Source organism: Penicillium expansum (genome assembly GCF_000769745.1).
Source record: "Penicillium expansum strain MD-8 chromosome Unknown contig268, whole genome shotgun sequence".
Lineage (NCBI taxonomy): Eukaryota > Fungi > Ascomycota > Eurotiomycetes > Eurotiales > Aspergillaceae > Penicillium > Penicillium expansum.
Genome location: NW_015971324.1, coordinates 676,736 through 695,813, shown reverse-complemented (window position 1 = coordinate 695,813; position 19,078 = coordinate 676,736). Strand labels below are relative to the sequence as shown.

The window sequence follows — 19,078 nt, the reverse complement described above, 5'->3', positions numbered from 1 at the left end:
TTGATACCCAGCGAAATTATGTAGCATTATGTAACTACTCTTTGTTTCAATATGAAAACATTGTCTATCTCAAATATAATTCCAAAGTTGAAGTACCTTTTCCCCGCCTAAATCGCCCCACACGATCATCCATGACGCCGCTCCCGTGTCCTATCACGACATCGGCAGCAAATGAGGAGATTTCATATCATTGGCTCCAGGCCGCATGCCCAAGGGAGCTTTTGTGGGAAAAAAAACAAGGAAATAGTTTCTGCCTTTCTGATTTGACTGATTTCAGACCTATCTTTGATTTGTGTGTATACAGACTTTCTCAACATGGCGGGCAAAACGGATATCAGCACCGTAACATACAGAGGACCTGTTCAGGATAATGCTACGCAAAGCCTCCGATCGGATGAAGAGACTGCGACGGATCCTATGTCTGCACCATTGAAGCGGCAGCTCAAGTCTAGACATCTACAAATGATCGCTATTGGAGGTGAGCTTCCGGTCAGATTGTTTTACGTGATTGAGTGTTGACCAAAGTATTCTCAGGTATTATCGGTCCTGGTTTGTTGGTGAGCTCGGGAAATGCGCTGCATGAGGGTGGACCCGCAGGGGCGTTGATTAGTTTCTCGCTCGTCGGCATTATCGTCTTCTTTGTCATGTGAGGAGTGGACTTCCTGACCGCAAGAATGATTCTAATAGCGATAGGCAATCATTGGGTGAAATGGCCACCCTGCTCCCTGTGACTGGATCGTTCACCGAGTATGCAGAGCGCTTTATTGATGACTCCCTCGCGTTTGCGCTGGGATGGGCGTATTGGTACTTATGGGTGACTGTACGGCATACATGGAGGATTCAAGTATTATAAAGGGTCTCTTGCTAATACGACAATCCAGGTTCTCGCAAATGAATACAACGCGATATCACTAGTCATCGGGTACTGGACAGATGCTGTTCCTCAATGGGGCTGGATCTTGATCTTCTGGGTGATGTTCCTTACCCTGTCAAATCTGGGGATTTTGGCCTACGGCGAGATGGAATTTTGGCTATCTCTGTAAGTTTTCGCGTGCTTGGGTGTGAGGCATCAAATTGTGGGCTAATAGACTGCAGTATCAAAGTGTTGGCTTTAATTGTCTTTTTCATCCTCGCAATTATCATCAGCGCAGGCGGCATTGGACCACGCGCTATTGGATTTAAATATTGGCATTCCCCCGGGGCATTTGCAGATTCAATCAATGGTGTTGCGAAAACCTTTGTCGTTGCGGGAACCCTGTATGCTGGAACTGAGATGTATGTTCCCCAATATCGAAGGTGGCGGGAAATGGCGAAAGCTGACAGTCAAATTAGGGTTGGCATAACCGCCGGAGAATCAGCAAATCCCGAAAAAGCAGTACCAAAGGCTATCAGGCAAGTCTTCTGGCGTATCCTGATTTTCTACGTTGGTGAGTTCACATTGAAACAGAAGACTAAAGCATTACTGAACTATATCCAGGTACTATCTTCTTCATTGGAATGCTCATCCCGTGGAATGACAAGAGATTGTTGGGCACAACGTCAAAGACAGCCAGCTCCCCCTTGACAATCTCGTTAGAGGATGCTGGGATTCTCCCAGCCGCCCATCTCATTAATGCTCTCATTGTGATTAGTGTCATTTCCGCAGGAAACAGCTCACTGTATGTGGCATCTAGAACGTTGCTTTTCATGTCCCGTAATGGAAAAGCCCCCAAATTCATTGGCCGAACGAATCGTCTCGGAGTCCCATGGGTGGGCTTGGTTTTCACCAACGTCTTCGCATGCATTGTGTTTTTGGAACAGTCCTCTAGTGCTGGGAGAGTTTACTCGGCGTTGATTACCCTTTCAGGGGGTATGTTTCCCTTCCTAGACCATTCCCAGAAACACCGTTGTTCCATGCTAACAAAGTTTAGTTGCAACTTTTATTGTTTGGTCGGTAATCGGAGTTGCGCATATTAGATTCCGGAAAGCCCTGGTAGCGCAAGGCCAAGACCCATCAAAACTCCCATTCCAAGCTCTCTTCTACCCATGGGGCACCTACCTCTCGCTGGCAGCAAATGTGTTCCTCATTTTCTTCCAGGGGTACACTTGCTTCCTCAACCCTTTCAGCTCCACTGACTTTGTGATCAACTATATCCTGCTTCCTGTGTTTGTGTTGTTTGTGATTGTGTACAAATTCTGGAACAAAACCCGCGTCGTTCGACTGGAGGATATAGATATCTGGACCGGGCGAAGGGAGCACGTCGATTCGGAGGAGCCCGAGTCGCCCAAGAAGGCCGCCACGTGGTGGTCTCGCATTTATTCCATTGTTATCGGGTAGAGAAGTTACGCTTTGCTTTATACTATACCCACTCATACACAATATGAAGCTACCATTCGGTTATATGCAGCCGTCCGAAGTCCCATGGAGACTAGCATGTGAGACAATTGGACCTAATCTACCGTGTAAAAAGAAATTGCCGAATATGGCTTTGTGCGACTGACAACAGAGCACCAAGGACCAAAACATGCGATCTAATCAGCACGCAGTGGGCCAGAGATGATAGTTTAAGAGATCAACACGGAAACCGTCGGAGCGCGGGACATATGAGGGGAAAGCAATATACAGAGTATGCGAAGCGCAATCGAGTGAAACCCCTTATCTCGGCAAGGAAAGAAAAAGAATTTTGTTCGTAGCTAGATGAGCGCTATGCCTAGGAAGTCACTGCAACAACATATATTCACTCACTCGAATTTCACACGCCGACAACAGGATGTCTAACCCCACATGATCCGCTGAGTAATGGACCATTAGATCGACATCGTGCCCGATGGTTGACTGTGTGATTGGTCCGATATAGAAGAGAGACCCTGCTCGTCTCAGCCGTATCGGTCTGACAAACGCCCCATCCCATGCCGAATTTACCCCCGCCCGTCGATCACCTTCTCGGATACGGCGAGTTTCCGGGAATCCAGAGCCCTGGCACCACTCGATTCTTCACGCTGTCCCCAGTTAACCAATAGGGACCATCTTGTACCTCGCTTTGACTTTTATACTTCAAGGCTGCCGGTCGGCGAATGTTCCTCATTCGGTATAGTGGCTGTTAATTGATCATTTGGACTTGCAGAATACCATTGCCAATCAGAGACAAAGACCGCTGGCTGCACAGAATGTAACATCGCATTGATAGCGAGTAGATTCTCTTCACATTCCGGAAATACCTCCGGCAAGATGTATTTAAACCATCATATTTCCCAGAAACATTGAGGTCTACAGGTCAAGAAATATCCTTAGCCAGCCAAGTACTCAAGTCTCCTAGTCAACCACATCGCCAAAATGCAGTACACAAAGGTAATATATTCTTCCAGATCAACGGCATCAACCATCAACCATCAATCATTAACACAAACCTCACCTAGATTCTGGCTGTGGCCACCCTCTTCATCTCCAGTGCCTTCGCCGCCCCGCTAGATGTTGAAGCTCGCGCATGTGCCGCGACTTGCGGCACAGTCTGCTACACTAGCAGTGCCATCAGCTCCGCCCAAGCAGCGGGATACAACCTCTACAGCACGAATGACGATGTCTCCAACTACCCCCACGAGTACCACAACTACGAAGGTTTCGACTTCCCCGTTTCAGGAACCTACTACGAATTTCCTATTCTCAAGAGTGGCAAGGTCTATACTGGTAGCTCTCCTGGTGCGGATCGTGTTATCTTCAACGACGATGACGAGCTAGCTGGGGTAATCACTCACACTGGTGCTAGCGGTAACAACTTTGTGGCATGTACCTAGATGATGAATTGGAATTGGATGTGATATTTCTGAGAACGTATCTTGCTTGATGTGTTTATTTGAAGTCTAGGTATCTGAATGTAGGAGACCGCCTTATCACGTAGACATAGCGCTCAAACTGTCAACGTGCCGTAAGGGTCTCCGTTGCTTTAGGTATCTAGAGGCAAACAACAATCGACACCCGCACATTTGCGAGAATGTTGGAACTTATCGTCGACGGGGTTTGATACCGAAGGTTGGCAGAGGAAATATATGAACAAAACGGAGTATTTAGGTACATGTTATGTGGACATAATTTGGGTTGTCAGTTTTGGGTTGGTTTTGTTGATGTCGGAACCCAGCGGGTGCACATTATTAGCCCCTCGCAAGAGTCGACAAATGTTGTCGGAGAGTCAATTGAAAGCTGATATCTGCCCAACGGATGGAAGATTAATATTTGATGCTATACAGCTAGGTGCAGTGGAGATGTGATTATGGGATGGGCATGAAGGAGAAACCTGATGGACTGTGTAGAGGGAAGGGTCTTGTGTCACTGAGTGCGGGGTCGCGGTCTCAACACTGTGTACCCTCGACACCAAATGAAAAGAGATATAAAGAGTAGAAGGAAAGCGCTACCGGTTTGGATCGTAGTTGCCAATTTTTGCCGTCACCCGTCACTACGACAACTGTGAATTTCAACTAGTAGAAGGAGACATAGGACCCGAAATACGACAAGTGTCATTTCTGTCCCCACCATGGCCGCACCTCACTTTTGAATGGGGATGTGCTTGATAGGTCTGATGATAGATATTTTGTATTGCTTTTTAAAGGCTATCTTCCTCCCAATATCCTATAATATATCTTGCTCTTGTCTACCCTGTCAAATACACCGTTCACAGAGCCCAAAGATGGCTGCAGTCCATACTATCACCACGCACCAATACTTTTATATTGAGGCAAGGCAAGGCAAGGAATTAAGCCCTGGAGAATGATGGTAAAAAAAGTCATCTGACACAGGCTGTGCTTTTGGTAGGAAATTTGCAACGTGTTCTCCTTAATAAGCTGTCCAATAGCATTTAAGAATAATAATACACCATCTCTTAAGTGGTGTACAATCAATATCAGCGGGAATAGGGTGATGGTCGTAGTCTGCAGGGTGAAATTCATGATGGCATTCTCGTTCAAAAAGGTCTGATCAAAACATTTCCCCAATTTGGGTATGCCGTTGGGGACAGGAAGTGCTCTCACGCAAGTATAGATCGCGCCATAACGATTATGCTCATATAATGACAGGTCGACTTTGTCTTCAAACCTTGGAACTAGTCCCATGGTTGGATCTCGGGTAACTTTGAAACCTTTCTAAATTTGGAAAAGGTGATCTCGGAATAACATAACGCCTAAGGGGCTTCGGCCTTACCAATGCCCGAGGCCGAAGATTTCTAATAAATTAGCGACCCCGAAGGCGTTTTAAACATTCGCATAAACAACGGACGAACTTTACGGGCGGATTTGACAAATCGTTCGGCTTTTGTCCACAATGATTGATAATGGGAATTGTAGAGAAGGGGAGATGAGCATTAGACAGAATCGATGGGACATATAAACTCCAAGCTTGTCACTATGAATATGATCACAATCATCAAGATCCAGCTTCAATCACACTTAAATCGCAACAATGTCATCCACCATCAAGCCCATTCAGCTCTACGGTAGCATCCTTGGCCCCAATCCCCAGAAAGTCGCAATCGTCCTCACACTCCTGGAGCTTCCATTTGAAGTCGTATCAGTCCCCTTCACCAAAATAAAAGAACCTGAGTACGAAGCTATCAATCCAAATGGCCGCCTACCTTCGATCCATGACCCAAACACCGACCTGACCATCTGGGAGAGCGGTGCCATCATCGAGTACCTTGTCGAACGTTATGACACCAAGGAACCCCGCAAGCTCAGCTTCACGCCGCAGAGCGCAGAGGCCGAGCTTGCACGCTCGTTCCTCCACCTCCAGATCTCTGGTCAAGGGCCGTACTACGGGCAGGCGTATTGGTTCAAGAAACTCCACGGGGAGAAGATCCCAAGTGCAGTGAAGCGCTATGTCGACGAAGCCAAACGCGTGACGGGTGTACTTGACAAGTGGTTGGCCAAGCAGAAGGAGGCCAACGGCAGTGATATTGGGGATGGTCCCTGGCTGGTCGGCAATAAGTTGTCGTATGCTGATGTGGCGTTCATTCCTTGGCAACTGACAGCACACACTGTATACGCCGATGAAGGGTTCGACGTTGATGAGTTCCCAAATGAGAAGGATTGGTTTGAGCGCATGGTTTCAAAGAAGCACATCAAGGCTGTTCTGGATTCTGCGAATGAGCAGCGGGCCAATTTGTCGAAAGAGTGATCGGTTGGGACTGCTATGGAGATAGAATTCGAGTCAAGGTTCATTTACAATATAACTGTGTCCTAGTTTCTAGTATTCTTGTTCTGTATTTGTTTTTTCTTCAATCTGGCTCGGGGTAATATGCGACTAGCACCCATGGATATGCGCACAAACAGAAAAAAGCATCATCCCAAATTCATCAGCAGATTGCAACCACCGCTCAATCTTCTCCCGACGGGCGTCTGTTCCAGTCTCAGCGGACTTCCACAGCTCTGATATCTCGAGCATCCCATCCTCCCAGCGAGACAAGTGTCGATTGTATTCTCTTTCCCAAAATGTGCGGTCTGTAGCCTCCCAGAGTATTTTGCTTTCCGGAGCCATGGTCCCTCTTAGTTCTTCAGCAATAAAGTTCGGCAGCCCAACTTGGGTATTGTAGACGTTAGTAAAGAGATACATGGTAAAAAGGGTACGACGCTTGGCAGAGGCGACTATCCACGACTCCCAGCTCGGCCGAGTCTGGGATTCTTCTGCTCGGCATGTGAGACCTGTTTTGGCGGATCGGAAAGCAATTTCTTGCATTTGTATCTGCGCTTGAGTATCAAAAGGGTTGGGTACCTCGACGGTGTCTGTACGAGGAAAGAAATAGATCGTCATGGAGTAGATGAGATACGCCTGGAACGAGCATAGGCTGTCAAAGTCGCTTCGAGAGACATCCTTGTATCATATTAGGCTGACCTGTAACGAATAACAAGGTGCCAGCTTACCTGGTTTTCAATATCCCTCATCTGTCCTCGCATCGCCTCCAGAACCAAGGGTTCACAACCAGGAATCCGAGTCAACCACGTCCGAACCAAAGTGAAACAGTAAGCCAAGGTAGGCGGACAAGTCCCGGTCTGTTGCAAAGAATGAATAAATGGCGGGGCAACTGAGTTGAGTAGATTCCTAAGATACGATTTCAACACGCAGGTGAGATACTCTATGGTGTGAGCATTCAACTGCTTGGGCTCTTGGCCCGTCGAGCTTGAGATGTAGGGGCGTAGCCAGCGATCGCGAATTTCCTCTGCATCAATCATGGGGACCAGATCAATTTCTCGAAAGTTCAGGGCAACAGTGGAATCTGGATGGACTGGTCCACTATCCGCGATGGTAGAGTAACTTGAGGTATGGGATGCATTTCCTATGCTTTCAACCAGACTTTGAGGCAATGTGGAATCCAGAGGTGTTGTATCAGCAATAGTGCTGAAAGGGCTGGCATCCACAACAGCGTATTGATTAATTGCATTGGGACCACCTTTTGGTGTGACATGTGCTGGATATTCACAACTCATGCCTCGATCTCTGCATCGCTTGCATTTTGGCCTTCCGAGGTCGCATGCACTTTTGGCTTCTACGCATTTTTGGCATGCCTTTCTTCGCGAATTGCGGGGTTTTCGAGATGAAGCAGGGGTTGATGGTCCCGGTTTAGCTGGGACTTCTTCCATGTTGAAGGTGACGTGGAACCTGAGGAAAGTTCGGAATTCCGTGATGAGTTTCGGAGTTCCGCACCAAATGCCAAGCCATGAAGTCATCCCACCTGGGCACCTCTTATGGCTACTAAGGCAAATTTGCACTCTTTGGAGTTGAAATGTTGTCTAGAAAATCACGCATTGGCTTCGGTTTAGCTGTTTGTATCTCAAGCGTTTACTGTGATACATTAAGGCCAGTTTAAAATCTCCAGTTCTTTCTCCCAGTTACCTAGTACTTTTTGGCTTCTTGCTTTCACCTCTTATGGTTCACTACATGAAAGCTTCACCACATGTTCATAGAAGTTAGGAAAAACAATTTGATGCCTTGATTTGAAGGCGTTGGATTAACCTTAAACGGCGTGGCCAACTAAACGACCCATATCGAAGATCTGCGGAATTCCGAAGCAGGTCCAGATCTCCCCGCAACTATAAAATCCCCTGCCGATCTCACCCAACAACATGCTTTCAACCAAACCAACAATTACAATTACAACTCAACTCAGAATCCATTGACTATGTCTCAAGTCTACACAACAGACCACTCAACCTCAGTCCTCCGCACACACAGCTGGCGCACAGTCTCCAACTCCGCGCCATATCTCCTCCCACATCTAAAACCAGACATGAGAATCCTGGATGTAGGCTGCGGACCTGGCTCAATCACGGTTTCCCTCGCAAAACATGTCCCATCTGGACATGTTACAGGCGTGGAATACGTGCCCGATCCACTAGAAGGCGCCCGTGCCCTTGCACAAGCCGAAGGCGTGTCGAACATTACCTTCCAAGAAGGAAATATTCACGCTCTGCCATTCCAGGATAATACCTTCGACGTGGTACATGCACACCAAGTTCTACAACATATCGCTGATCCGATTCATGCGCTGAAGGAAATGCGGCGAGTCGCTAAGGACGGCGGCATTGTTGCATGTCGTGAGTCGGCGGAGCTAAGCTGGTATCCCGAGTCTGTGGGGATCGCTAAGTGGCGCAACGTTACGGAGCACATGCAACTTGCTAAAGGTGGCAACCCGCATCCTGGGAGGATGATTCATGTTTGGGCGCGGGAGGCTGGGTTTGACAGTGGACATGTGAAAAGGAGTGCGGGGGCTTGGTGTTTTGGAAGCAACAATGAGAGAGCTTATTGGGGTGGATCTATGGAGGAGAGGGCTAGATCTTCTGGGTTTGCAAAGAATGCCGTTGAGGAGGGCTTTGCAGAGCCGAAGGATTTGGAACTTATTGCGAGGGGGTGGAGAGAGTTCGTGGAAGATGACGATGCCTGGTTTGGTTTGTTGCATGGGGAGATATTGGGTTGGAAGTAAAATGGAACAAGTGTTGTCTTTAAAAACTTGGCACGGCATTTAAAATAAATGGTAGTAGAGAAATATCTGAATGCAATGTTAAGGAACGGCAAAAGTAATGATGTAAAACCTTCGCAAAATGCAACCCTCAAACCTAGCAAAGAACGTGAATCTTAAAATAACGATCGATTGATGGAAGACCTTCAACAGCCCATGGGTGACGATAATCACCAACCACCATCACTGTGGTCTGACTCATGAGCCTCTTCTTCGTCGCGACGTCCCTGCTCGTAGGCTTCTTCGCGATCTGACCTATCAGAGTCCTCACCTAAAAAGATAATTAGCATGTGAAAAAACAAAGCAGTTCAAGCAAAAGAGACCACATACCAAGCTCATGTGCGAGCAAAGCACCGCCAAGACCACCGACGGCCAAACCAGCAGCACCAGCTGCGAGATACTTCCCAGCATTGCTGCTCTTCTTCTCAGGCTCCGGCTGCTGATAGTAGCTAGGGCTAGGATTATTGTAAGGCACAGGTGGAGGGCCCTGGGGAGGCGCATAGTATCCACCCTGGGGCGCGGGAGGAGGAACGCTGCGAGAACCATCATTGTACCCAGAGTAGGCGGGCTGCTGGTAAGGCGTCTCCCACTGAGAGCGACCAGTAGCCTGTTCTATGTAGAACGCGCGACGGGCGTTGGGCTCCCATTCCTGGACCCAGCCCTGGGGCAGGGGAGGCGGGGGACCTGGAGGAGGACGAGCTAGAGGTGGGGGTGCACTGTATGGGGCCCGGTCGTATGCTGGGCGACCGGCGTCGTAAGGAGGACGGTCATATCCATCTTGAGGAGGGCGCGCATAAGGATCAGCGGGTGGGCGCCCGTAGGGGTCGTATGGTGGACGATCTGGGGGAGGGCGAGCATAAGGATCGCCGTAAGGTGGAGCGTACGACATAATGATGGTTGGTATGGGGAGGTGAAGGAGGGAAGAGAAAAGGAATATAACAGAGAAAGAGGGGACAAAGGGCTTTTATGGGAAAGCGCAAAGAACACCGTTGTAGACCATCACCTTCCGCCCAGAACCGAAAGAGACAACTCCACAATCTGTCCAACAGAATTATGCCCCCACTTCTAAGGAGTTACATGTTAGCGCCCAAGTTTACGCAGTACGTCTACTCCGATTAGGCAGATGCAATATAAAATGCTCCACGAGCCCCTGGAGTGGGCAGGATGGTCAGATTGACAATCCCATAGCCTTGCAGGGCTAGTCAGCCAGATGACCAATTCGAATTCAGCACCTGAACATGCCAAGTGGCCCTTGTTTAATGTTCAGGTGTCACAATAAGCCGTATACTTACGGACTACTCCGTAGAGGGGTTGCATTACATATCAGGAGCAACTTTGCTCCACACGGGAGCTTGACTATTTGTTTCCACGGTTTGACCTCGGATACTTGGTATATAAAAAGGGGTCCATATATTGGTAATGTATAAATAAAAAAACCCAAAAAATAGGGGGAATATTGCCCACAGTGGAGAGTTCCCCTCTATAGGGGGGGAAGTGATTAAGGATTGCGGGATAAAATCAACCTGTCGTGTGCCACCTAGGTACCGCAGAGCCACGATGTGGCTCAGGCAAACCGTGTCGTGGGAAACACAGCCACTGACTGTCACACACGTGGCTGGTGGATATAGGAATTGGGGCTTGGCACATTTAGTACGCTACGAGGGAGTGGTGTGCTCCGACAAAACTAGTTGCAATTAGTTTCATAGATATTTAAGCGCTAAATCAGCATGTGTCTAATGCAGGTAGGGCTGGGATGAAGGGCGCTATGTACCGGGTTGCTACAAAGGGCCTGCGATGTCGTACTCCGTACGGAGTACTCAGTAGAAAAGTATTTCTCACCTTACGCTAACGTTTGCGACCCTGAAACAGTCGACAAGAAAGATCTGCGTGCTGAATCAATAGTAGCAACTTCGAACTATTTTCTAGACTTCATTTGCAGAAGGCTAGTATATGCATATTGACTTATCAATCTTCCTATCTTTAGAAACGTAACTCAATATGTGGTGACTTTTTTTTTCGAAATGTGCACCCCGCGTATACATATGTACGATATACATACGCGCCGGGATCGGACTTCGGCTGAAATAATGCGCGGAACGAGAGCGGCCTGGACCCAGCCTGCGCGGGGCCATACGGGACCGACCGCGACGATCGGACACATGGAGCAGTTCCCCGTGATTTTTTCAACCAGAGTTGCTAGAGCAGTTTATGTACATATGTACGGTTAACGGAGTATGGCTTAGAAGATTCCCAAATATACCAGCCTACAATACGAGAAGGATTTCCGGAAAAGATACGTCGAATTTACGATTCCTGCTTACGCTACGTGCACTACAAACTTGGCTACTAGAGCAGCAATAACAGATCTTTCGAGTTCGAGGAAAGCGTGCCATTATAGTAGTGTAGTTATGAACGGCGCTCTAGCGCTAGCAATCAAAGGGGATCAATCGGCGCACATACGATTGATAGTGGAAACAACCTACACTCAACATCCCATCACCGCAAGTTCAGGACTATGCCCCTGAGCCTGCGATAGCACTTAACTCCTTACTGGGCGGGTAGAAGAACGCAGATAGGCTGGGGATTGGTTAGCACATGGAAGCGACATTGAGGGTAGGGATAAACTCACGCAATGATGATATAGGCTGCAATTAGGAGGACACCCTCTAGGTAGTTGCTTCGGCCGTCCAAGACGAGGAAGTTGACAACGAAAGTGGTGACAAAGAGACAAATAGTCTCGAAGAGGGTGAAGTAGAGAGACATGTCCTTGTCCATACACCAGCCCAGGATGACGACCAGTGGTGTGACGAAAATAGCTATTGGAATGGTCAGAATGTGCACGTGTAGACACCTCATCAGGAATGGATATAATCATACCAATTTGAATACTACTACCAACAGACACACCAATTGACAGATCCATCTTATTCTTAGTGGCAACACTGACGGCAGTGACGTGCTCAGCTGCATTGCCAACGATGGGCAGGATAATGAGACCGATGAAAGCTTCGCTGACGCTTGAGCTTGCGATCATGTCGGGAATGGCGTCAACCAAGAATTCAGCGCAGACAGCTACCAAAGCAGTCGAGAGCAGGAGCATGACGACAGCAGCGGTACGTGACATTGCGGGTTCCGGGGCTGGAGAAGCTGTCTCCGGACCCACGATATCATGCTGATCAGTTAGACGAGAAGCACCACGGGCGAACTGTACTGCGTTTCCGGCCAGCGGAGGACGACTGATATGCGCGGGGAGTGAGTTGCTGCGAGAGATTCCAGGGCGCGAGGCAGCGGTTCCGATAAGGGGTGAGCCCGCTGGTGACTGGGAGCTGAAAACAGTGTTGGAGAGTAGAGATGGAATGGGTCCGAAAGGAGAACGGCGTTTCCGGGGATCATCTCCTGCACCTTCACAGCCAGCGACGTTAGAGGCTGATGGGGATCCATTGAGGATCGGACGTGGATCGGATGAGGGACCGCTGTCCTCCGGTGCCACGATCTGAGCCTTCTTCTCTTCTTTCTGAGCCTTGCGCCTCTTGTGGTCGCGTTTCTTCGACTTCTTACTCGCTTTGCTGTCCATACGGCTTAGGGCCAAACCAAAGTCGCGGGAACGGACTGCTGAAGAGGACTGAACGTCGTCATCGGCATCGTAACGAATTTCATCACTAAGCTCAATGGCGTGTTCATTGCTCCCAATGGAATTGGAGATTGAAGCCTGATTTTCATTGGAAGTCGATGCCATACCCCTTTTCTGGAAGGAGTTACGGGAGGTTGTCCCTTTCGAGCTTGTGCTTAACTTTCGGTGTCTGCGGTACTTCATTGCTCTTTTAATCCGCTTGGCGGTGGTCCAGGAAGTCGTGGTGTCATCCGACTCGTCGCTGGAGCTGGATGAGGAGTCCGAAGAGCTGTTCATGAATTCTGCCAAAACACCAGGTTTGGATTCCTCATCAATGATGGCCTGGGGGATACTGGCATAGAGATACGAGTGTGTTCTCAGCTGGAAGATAATGTAGAGAATGTACACCAACAGAAGAACGACACTGGTGCCACGGCTGACTTTGAGCGTCTCGCGATCGGCATTTGTGGTATCTGACCACGAGGCGTGGAAAGCAGTGGGCAAGAGGAGACTGACCACACTCAAACTAAGCAGACAAGCACTCATTTGAGTGACAGTACTGTTGTAAATCTGTTCTCGGAAGCGAAGGCCACCAGCCAAAAACGCCATGCCCATGATCAACAACAGATTGGCGAGAATGGAGCCGAGGAGAGAAGCTTGAACGATGCGAATCTCATTTTTGACCAGAGCGATGATGAAGATGATCAATTCGACTGCATTTCCGAAAGTTACGTTGATCAAGGCTCCGATGGTGTCACCGAGACGACTAGCGACACTCTCCGTGGCATGACTGAGCAGTCCAGCCAGGGGAATGATAGCCACTGCATTCATCGCGAAGATGATGGCTGGGTTGAGACCCGCGGCCTCACATGCAATACCGACCGGTACGAAGATCAGCAGGACATTAACCCAACTGTGGCAGATAGCGTCCGCGGTATGATGGTAGAAACGGCCGGAGCCATTTCGCATGCGGATCAGAAGACCCGGCTTTGAGTTGGATTCCGTGGCGGACCCCGGAGTAGAGTCCTCCACTGGCACATTCACTTGTCCATGTTGAGGAGGTTTTTCGGTATTGACAGGGTCGGCGGCCTGTTGTGAGGGGGTCTGATCTGGCAGGCCGCTAGAAGACGCGTGAGCTTTCGCCCACGAGTGAATCCGGTCTGTAGAAGGAACATTGTTAGCCAGATCCAGAGTGGAGATAAGATCTCGGGATAGCTATAGCTATAGCTATAGCTTTGAGCGCCTCTCTGGATACTACTTACGCATGTATTTCAGGAAAAAAAAGACAGATGAAAGAAGGCAACAAGCCTTTGATGATAAAACAATAGATGAAGTTAGAAAAAGATAATGTCGACAGTTGACACGCGAGTTCTAAGTTCTCTTAAGGGGGGACATGGAATCTTGGAACGGAGCCAGGCTTATTTAGGTAAGATCTTGGCAACTTGGCATGATGATTTTCCAACGCCACACTCTTTTTCCCGTCCTTTTGTCTCAGCCCTGGAGATCCTGATTAAGACCTTACCAAAAGGAATGTTTAATATTGACCTAATATTACATTCTCAACCTCGCGTAGTCTGTCGTCACCCTACACTATATCCCTAGCATGATGTCAATCCTGAAATGCTCCAGGGGCTACTCTATATATTGGTCCTTAATATCCGATTTAATCCAACGAATGACGCGTTCATCACGAATCTCCCTATAAGGATGCCAAGGGTGAAAGACGGGAAGACCGGGTCCATTATCTACTAAGTCAACATTATTGGTGAATCTTTGTTACGATCGACCATCAGGCTACCATATTTGGATGGCATACTTATTGCCATTGAGGTCTTGGTTTCGCTTATTCTCGTCCCGCCTTTGAATAGGTGTTTTTTGGACACTAGATCGATGTACAATATGATATGTGTTGTATGTGTGCGCTGTCGTACTTCACTAGTGACTGGGAATGACGTCATTTGTATGTATTTTCGGAACGGCTTCACAAATGTCCGACTATCCCACGACAAACAAATACGACTACGTGGATGTAGGTCTGCTGCGCCTCTCAGTGTTTTGGCCCACAGTTTCATATCCGCACTTGTGGCTGTGTCTGCCTATGTCACTATTGCCACAATCTACCATCCTCGGATGTTACAGGTGAGTTCTTGACTCTGAGACAAAAATAGTCGGCCACCTTTGCAGCCTTATGAGGTCTTCTTAGCTGGGCTTCTAGCTGGGCTTTTAGGTGGTCTTTAAGCTGTTCTTTAGCTGTCCTCTTAGGTGTATATGTAAGCGGTAAAAAAACATCAAGAGTCATGGATCACCCCAACACGTATCCATAGGATCATAACGAGGTTACTCTCAGTATCCTAATGGCGGCAACACAATTGATACAATGCAGTCTTGGGGGTGGCCCGAGAATATACCAGTGGCAGAAATGCCATGATCATAATTTGAGCTAGTATATTGACATTCAAACGAACACGGTAATTCCGTTCTCGATTATTCGAATCTGGATCCCGAATTCTGAAATTAAGTCTTCAAATCCGTGTAACATCTCGTCTTATCAATCCTGCTCCCCCGATAAGCAAAATCCGCGGAGGCGAGGTGTGAATCTCCTCCAGCCTTGTAGCCATGATCGAAGAACCCCCACTAAGTGGGAAGTATCGATATCCCATTCCCATTCCTCCTGAAAACATAGATTGTCGGTCACAGTCAGCCATTCCAGGCTTTTTGGGAGTGCTTTCCCAAGGTGCACCATGTTTGAAGTCGATGGAGAAAATCTAAGCACAAATGGAAGCGGAATTTCGATTCTCTCCAGCATATGGATTTCGCTCAAATTGAACGAACCATTGAAATACAGCTTTGTCTGTTGAGATCTCCTGGCCACGCAGCTGATCCTTCCCTAATAGTCAATTCTGTCAAGGTCTCTTGAATGTGAGATAGGTCCGTGGCGATTTGGTCCAAATCGATAGTATTAGTGACGAAGTCATCTGGAATATCCGGACGGTAGCCCCAAGACCATTTAAGATTCCTAAGGCCTCGGGTAGATGACAACAGTTGACCGAGATGTCCCTCTCGCACCATAGTCAAGTCGAGCGATATAAGTGTTGATGGATTTGGTGGAAGCTTCCCTGTCCAGGTGAAGCTAGTAAAGTTGTCGATTGAGAGGCTTCCGTTCAATTGATGGTAAGTAGAAGAAGGGAAGGACGTCTGCCGTGTTCCTGATGTCCGTATACCTACGAATATAGAAATCAAGGTCGGGACATTGAGCTGAGACGTCTTGGAGATGTGCAAAGGATGAAATATGGCTATTCCGGGAAACTTCGCAGAGAGCGGAGCGGAACATCATGCCTGTCAAGCGACTCTCTCGGTTGAAATTCTTGGCTAGGTGGAGATATTTCAGACTAGGAAGTTGTGATATTAGAAGTGCTGCAAATGCGTCCATCGACCCGGCACGCAGCTCTTGGATCCATTCTTCGGTATATGGAACATGGATGCTTTCGATGTATTCCACTAGATGATTCGGGACACCTTCGCAGACTGACTTCATACACTGACCACTATTGGGACCACCGATACATAACTCTCTCATTCGTTAATACTGCCTGGCAATAATTTGATTCTACACCTGTTTTAAGTTTTTATCAGACTTCTCGGTCTTGGCAAATATTCGGTCAATACTGGGGCATTAATGTATGTATCCTAAGCCAAACATATCAATCACCCCCAGAGTTTACAAAAGTTTGTACTTCGTAGCCGCGGCGATGCAAACAACCATGAATGCCGCAAAGGAACCGAGGATACCAAAAAACCACCCCAGCCCATGAGTCCCGCCACCCGGGACAGGAACGTTCATTCCCCACAAGCCCGTAACCAGGTGACACGGCACGAAGATTGTAGCCAGGAGAGTAACCTTACTCAAACCAGAGTTGATAGTCAAACTCAACCGGAGATTTGTAGCGCTCATCTGGGCTAAATAATTTGCCTGGGACCGACCAATAATCTCATCGATGTGCCCAAGTGCCGACAAAGTTGTGACCAGATGATCCTGAACATCGCCGAGATATAGAAGTAGATCACCGTCAGGGAAAACAGGGTGCTTATCGGGAGATTGGCAGCGCTTCACGAATCCGTTTAACACGTCCACCTTACCGTTAAGGCAGCGGATAATATGAGTGATTTTCTTCCGGAGGACGTCGATCTGTGGGATAAGAGCTTGAGCGTCATCAATGCGACTGATGAACACTTGATCCTCGATTGCTTCAGACTCGCGCTCCGCATCCCGGACAAATGGCTCGAAGCTGTCAATGATATCGTCTCTGTGGATTAATTAGTCCTGAGTCCATGAAAGGGTGGGTAGATGAGGAGGGATTCATTAGATACATCATTGCGTAGCAGACCCAATCGCTAGTCAAGATAGTGGGATCATGCATTTTCCGAATGCGCTCTCGCGCCCGAGCCACATGCCCACAACCGCTAGGTGAGAAGGTGACCACGCCATACTGGAAGACAAGAATGTATAATGCAGTCGAGATGGGAATTCCCGGTCGCTCAGTTCTAACCTTGTTGCCTACGAGGGTCTGGAACGAGATTAGGTAGTAGTTCTTGTAGACGTCGACTTTCTCTCGACGCTCACGAATAGCAATATCCTCTGCCGTCAGGGGATGGATGGACAAGGCCTGCGAGACGGCGTCGACATCTTGTTCGGTAGCGTCGCGGATGTCAATCCACCAGATTGGCTGGTTGGGATCTGGTCGACTTTTATGCTTCTCCTGGAAGATATGGTCGATGTTTCCGCTGGGGAAAAGACCATCCCAGGTAGACGCGGCGGTCGCTTGTCGCGTTTCTGAGGAAAAGAAGCTAAACCGATCAGGCAGCGGCTGGTGGATTTCCAGCTTCTCTTCTTGTTTGGTCTGCATCTTGCTGGCTGTATACCAGATCAGAGGCGGGTAAAATGGCTGGTACCCTAAGGAGTTGATCTGCTGCCATCAGATTTTGGTCGGGGTGATCTTTAGGGAGTGCTGCTCCGTTTTCTGAAATCAATCGAACTTCCATGGATGAAGAGAATGAATTTGTTCAGCCCATTTGAACTCTCGAGGAGATGGGATTGGATGGGAGGATTTCTATGCAGGGTGTTCATAGGTAGAGATGACCTGGAAAAAGAGGAAGGAAGGACCCCTTCAACCACGTGAAACGCGTACCAGCCCTACCCGATAGCCGCACAAGGGACCTTGGAAGGCCTCGGGATGAGTCAAGTGGTGGAACTGCCCAGGTGCCAAGTTAGACTAGTATGGAGTATATCAATGTACGTATCCAATCATTTTGGGAAAATGGTGACTTTCGGTACGGTTCCAAACTTGCTAGGCATTTACGTCCTAGATTTTTTCTGGCTTTAATTTTACCTAATATGGATGTTGCAGCAAGACTAGTCGGCCACGTTTGCGGCCGTGTGGGATTTTTTTAGTCGGTCTTTTTAAATGGTCTTTGTAAATGTCTTTTGAAGTGTGTTTTAAGATATCCTTTTAGGTGTATGTGAAGGCAATTAAAAAAAAAACATACTTTGTGCAAGCGAGTTTTCTATGTATAACCAGGGAAATACGGAGTACGATGTTTCAACTTAAGGTGGAATGGAGTGGATGAAGTGTACATTTTATACATTGTAGATCCTATGATCATGGATCATACATATACCTAGTTCTCGAAACCCTGTAAAATAAAGTAACATCAAAAGTCCATAATTATTTTACTGTAATCAATATATGACCCAGAACGCCTTCCGAAATGCTGTGCGTAGTCGTTACACAGCGTCATCAATCTCAAACAAAAAAGAAGCGTCAATGCATTTTCGTGGACTCGGTAGCGGGGCTTGATTATACACCCAGATGGCATCTTAAGACAAGTTAGTGATTGAACGTAACCGAGCACATTGAATATGGTCATACCATGCTCCGATCATCATTCAATCTTTGGTCTCCGATCGAGATTCCATCTCCTTTTCACAGTCAAGACTGTACGACTTCCGCAATCGGGGATACACGAGCCCAAAGAATACGACGACCGCTAGTAGGACCACAAATGTAGGTAGAAACATGAAAATGAAGAGGAAGATACTCAATCCGAGAGTGAAGTTCTGCCCACGAGCAAATCGACGGGCCATGATCTCGAGGACTGGGTACATATGTTGTACGGTAGCCAAGCCGCCAGGGACGTAGATAATTGATTCAGTCAATTCAGGAAACAAGAAGAAAGTTTTGAGTAAATGATCTCATTACGCCCCGGTATGTTACCCCATATACTTATAGCTACGCTGGAAGCGCCGGATGTGCCACCGAACATTGTGGCTCATGGTACCGTTTTTAGCAAAAGCTGTGTACTGTGTCCGTGCTTGCTGAATGTTGATGCCTGTCAAGTTTTTTCTTTTTTTTCTTTTTCAACCTTGGCAATATTATTCAGATTGGAAACTTTCGCAAATAGCAAGATAATCCAATGTGGGTTTCCTTAAAATCGA

At 47.9% G+C, this 19,078-nt stretch overlaps 8 protein-coding genes across 8 annotated transcripts; 4 read left to right on the top strand and 4 right to left on the bottom strand.

Moving 5' to 3' along the window:
- Positions 1 to 315: 315 nt before the first annotated feature.
- PEX2_079530 (amino acid permease) lies at positions 316 to 2,317 on the top strand (the record flags this gene model as incomplete). The annotated part of the gene is made up of 8 exons (XM_016745223.1): positions 316 to 478; positions 535 to 646; positions 694 to 820; positions 882 to 1,039; positions 1,096 to 1,275; positions 1,333 to 1,427; positions 1,478 to 1,849; positions 1,911 to 2,317. 8 exons carry the CDS (start codon positions 316 to 318, stop codon positions 2,315 to 2,317), a joined length of 1,614 nt encoding a protein of 537 aa, XP_016598141.1.
- A 996-nt stretch (positions 2,318 to 3,313) lies between these two features.
- Positions 3,314 to 3,771, top strand: PEX2_079520 (extracellular guanyl-specific ribonuclease RntA; the record flags this gene model as incomplete). Its single annotated transcript, XM_016745222.1, has 2 exons — positions 3,314 to 3,328; positions 3,397 to 3,771. 2 exons carry the CDS (start codon positions 3,314 to 3,316, stop codon positions 3,769 to 3,771), a joined length of 390 nt encoding a protein of 129 aa, XP_016598140.1.
- A 1,654-nt stretch (positions 3,772 to 5,425) lies between these two features.
- On the top strand, positions 5,426 to 6,139 carry tpcF (glutathione S-transferase tpcF; the record flags this gene model as incomplete). The annotated part of the gene is made up of 1 exon (XM_016745221.1): positions 5,426 to 6,139. One exon carries the CDS (start codon positions 5,426 to 5,428, stop codon positions 6,137 to 6,139), a length of 714 nt encoding a protein of 237 aa, XP_016598139.1.
- A 126-nt stretch (positions 6,140 to 6,265) lies between these two features.
- PEX2_079500 (Zn(II)2Cys6 transcription factor domain-containing protein) lies at positions 6,266 to 7,599 on the bottom strand (the record flags this gene model as incomplete). The annotated part of the gene is made up of 2 exons (XM_016745220.1): positions 6,266 to 6,832; positions 6,883 to 7,599. The coding sequence occupies 2 exons, from the start codon at positions 7,597 to 7,599 to the stop codon at positions 6,266 to 6,268; spliced, it is 1,284 nt and encodes a 427-aa protein (XP_016598138.1).
- Positions 7,600 to 8,138: 539 nt separating this feature from the next.
- On the top strand, positions 8,139 to 8,939 carry PEX2_079490 (class I SAM-dependent methyltransferase; the record flags this gene model as incomplete). The annotated part of the gene is made up of 1 exon (XM_016745219.1): positions 8,139 to 8,939. The coding sequence occupies one exon, from the start codon at positions 8,139 to 8,141 to the stop codon at positions 8,937 to 8,939; it is 801 nt and encodes a 266-aa protein (XP_016598137.1).
- A 206-nt stretch (positions 8,940 to 9,145) lies between these two features.
- PEX2_079480 (WW domain protein) lies at positions 9,146 to 9,864 on the bottom strand (the record flags this gene model as incomplete). Its single annotated transcript, XM_016745218.1, has 2 exons — positions 9,146 to 9,246; positions 9,306 to 9,864. 2 exons carry the CDS (start codon positions 9,862 to 9,864, stop codon positions 9,146 to 9,148), a joined length of 660 nt encoding a protein of 219 aa, XP_016598136.1.
- A 1,624-nt stretch (positions 9,865 to 11,488) lies between these two features.
- PEX2_079470 (uncharacterized protein) lies at positions 11,489 to 13,851 on the bottom strand (the record flags this gene model as incomplete). Its single annotated transcript, XM_016745217.1, has 4 exons — positions 11,489 to 11,552; positions 11,605 to 11,791; positions 11,853 to 13,745; positions 13,848 to 13,851. The coding sequence occupies 4 exons, from the start codon at positions 13,849 to 13,851 to the stop codon at positions 11,489 to 11,491; spliced, it is 2,148 nt and encodes a 715-aa protein (XP_016598135.1).
- A 2,452-nt stretch (positions 13,852 to 16,303) lies between these two features.
- Positions 16,304 to 17,489, bottom strand: PEX2_079460 (magnesium transporter CorA family protein; the record flags this gene model as incomplete). The annotated part of the gene is made up of 2 exons (XM_016745216.1): positions 16,304 to 16,889; positions 16,954 to 17,489. 2 exons carry the CDS (start codon positions 17,487 to 17,489, stop codon positions 16,304 to 16,306), a joined length of 1,122 nt encoding a protein of 373 aa, XP_016598134.1.
- Between the last annotated feature and the right edge of the window lie 1,589 nt (positions 17,490 to 19,078).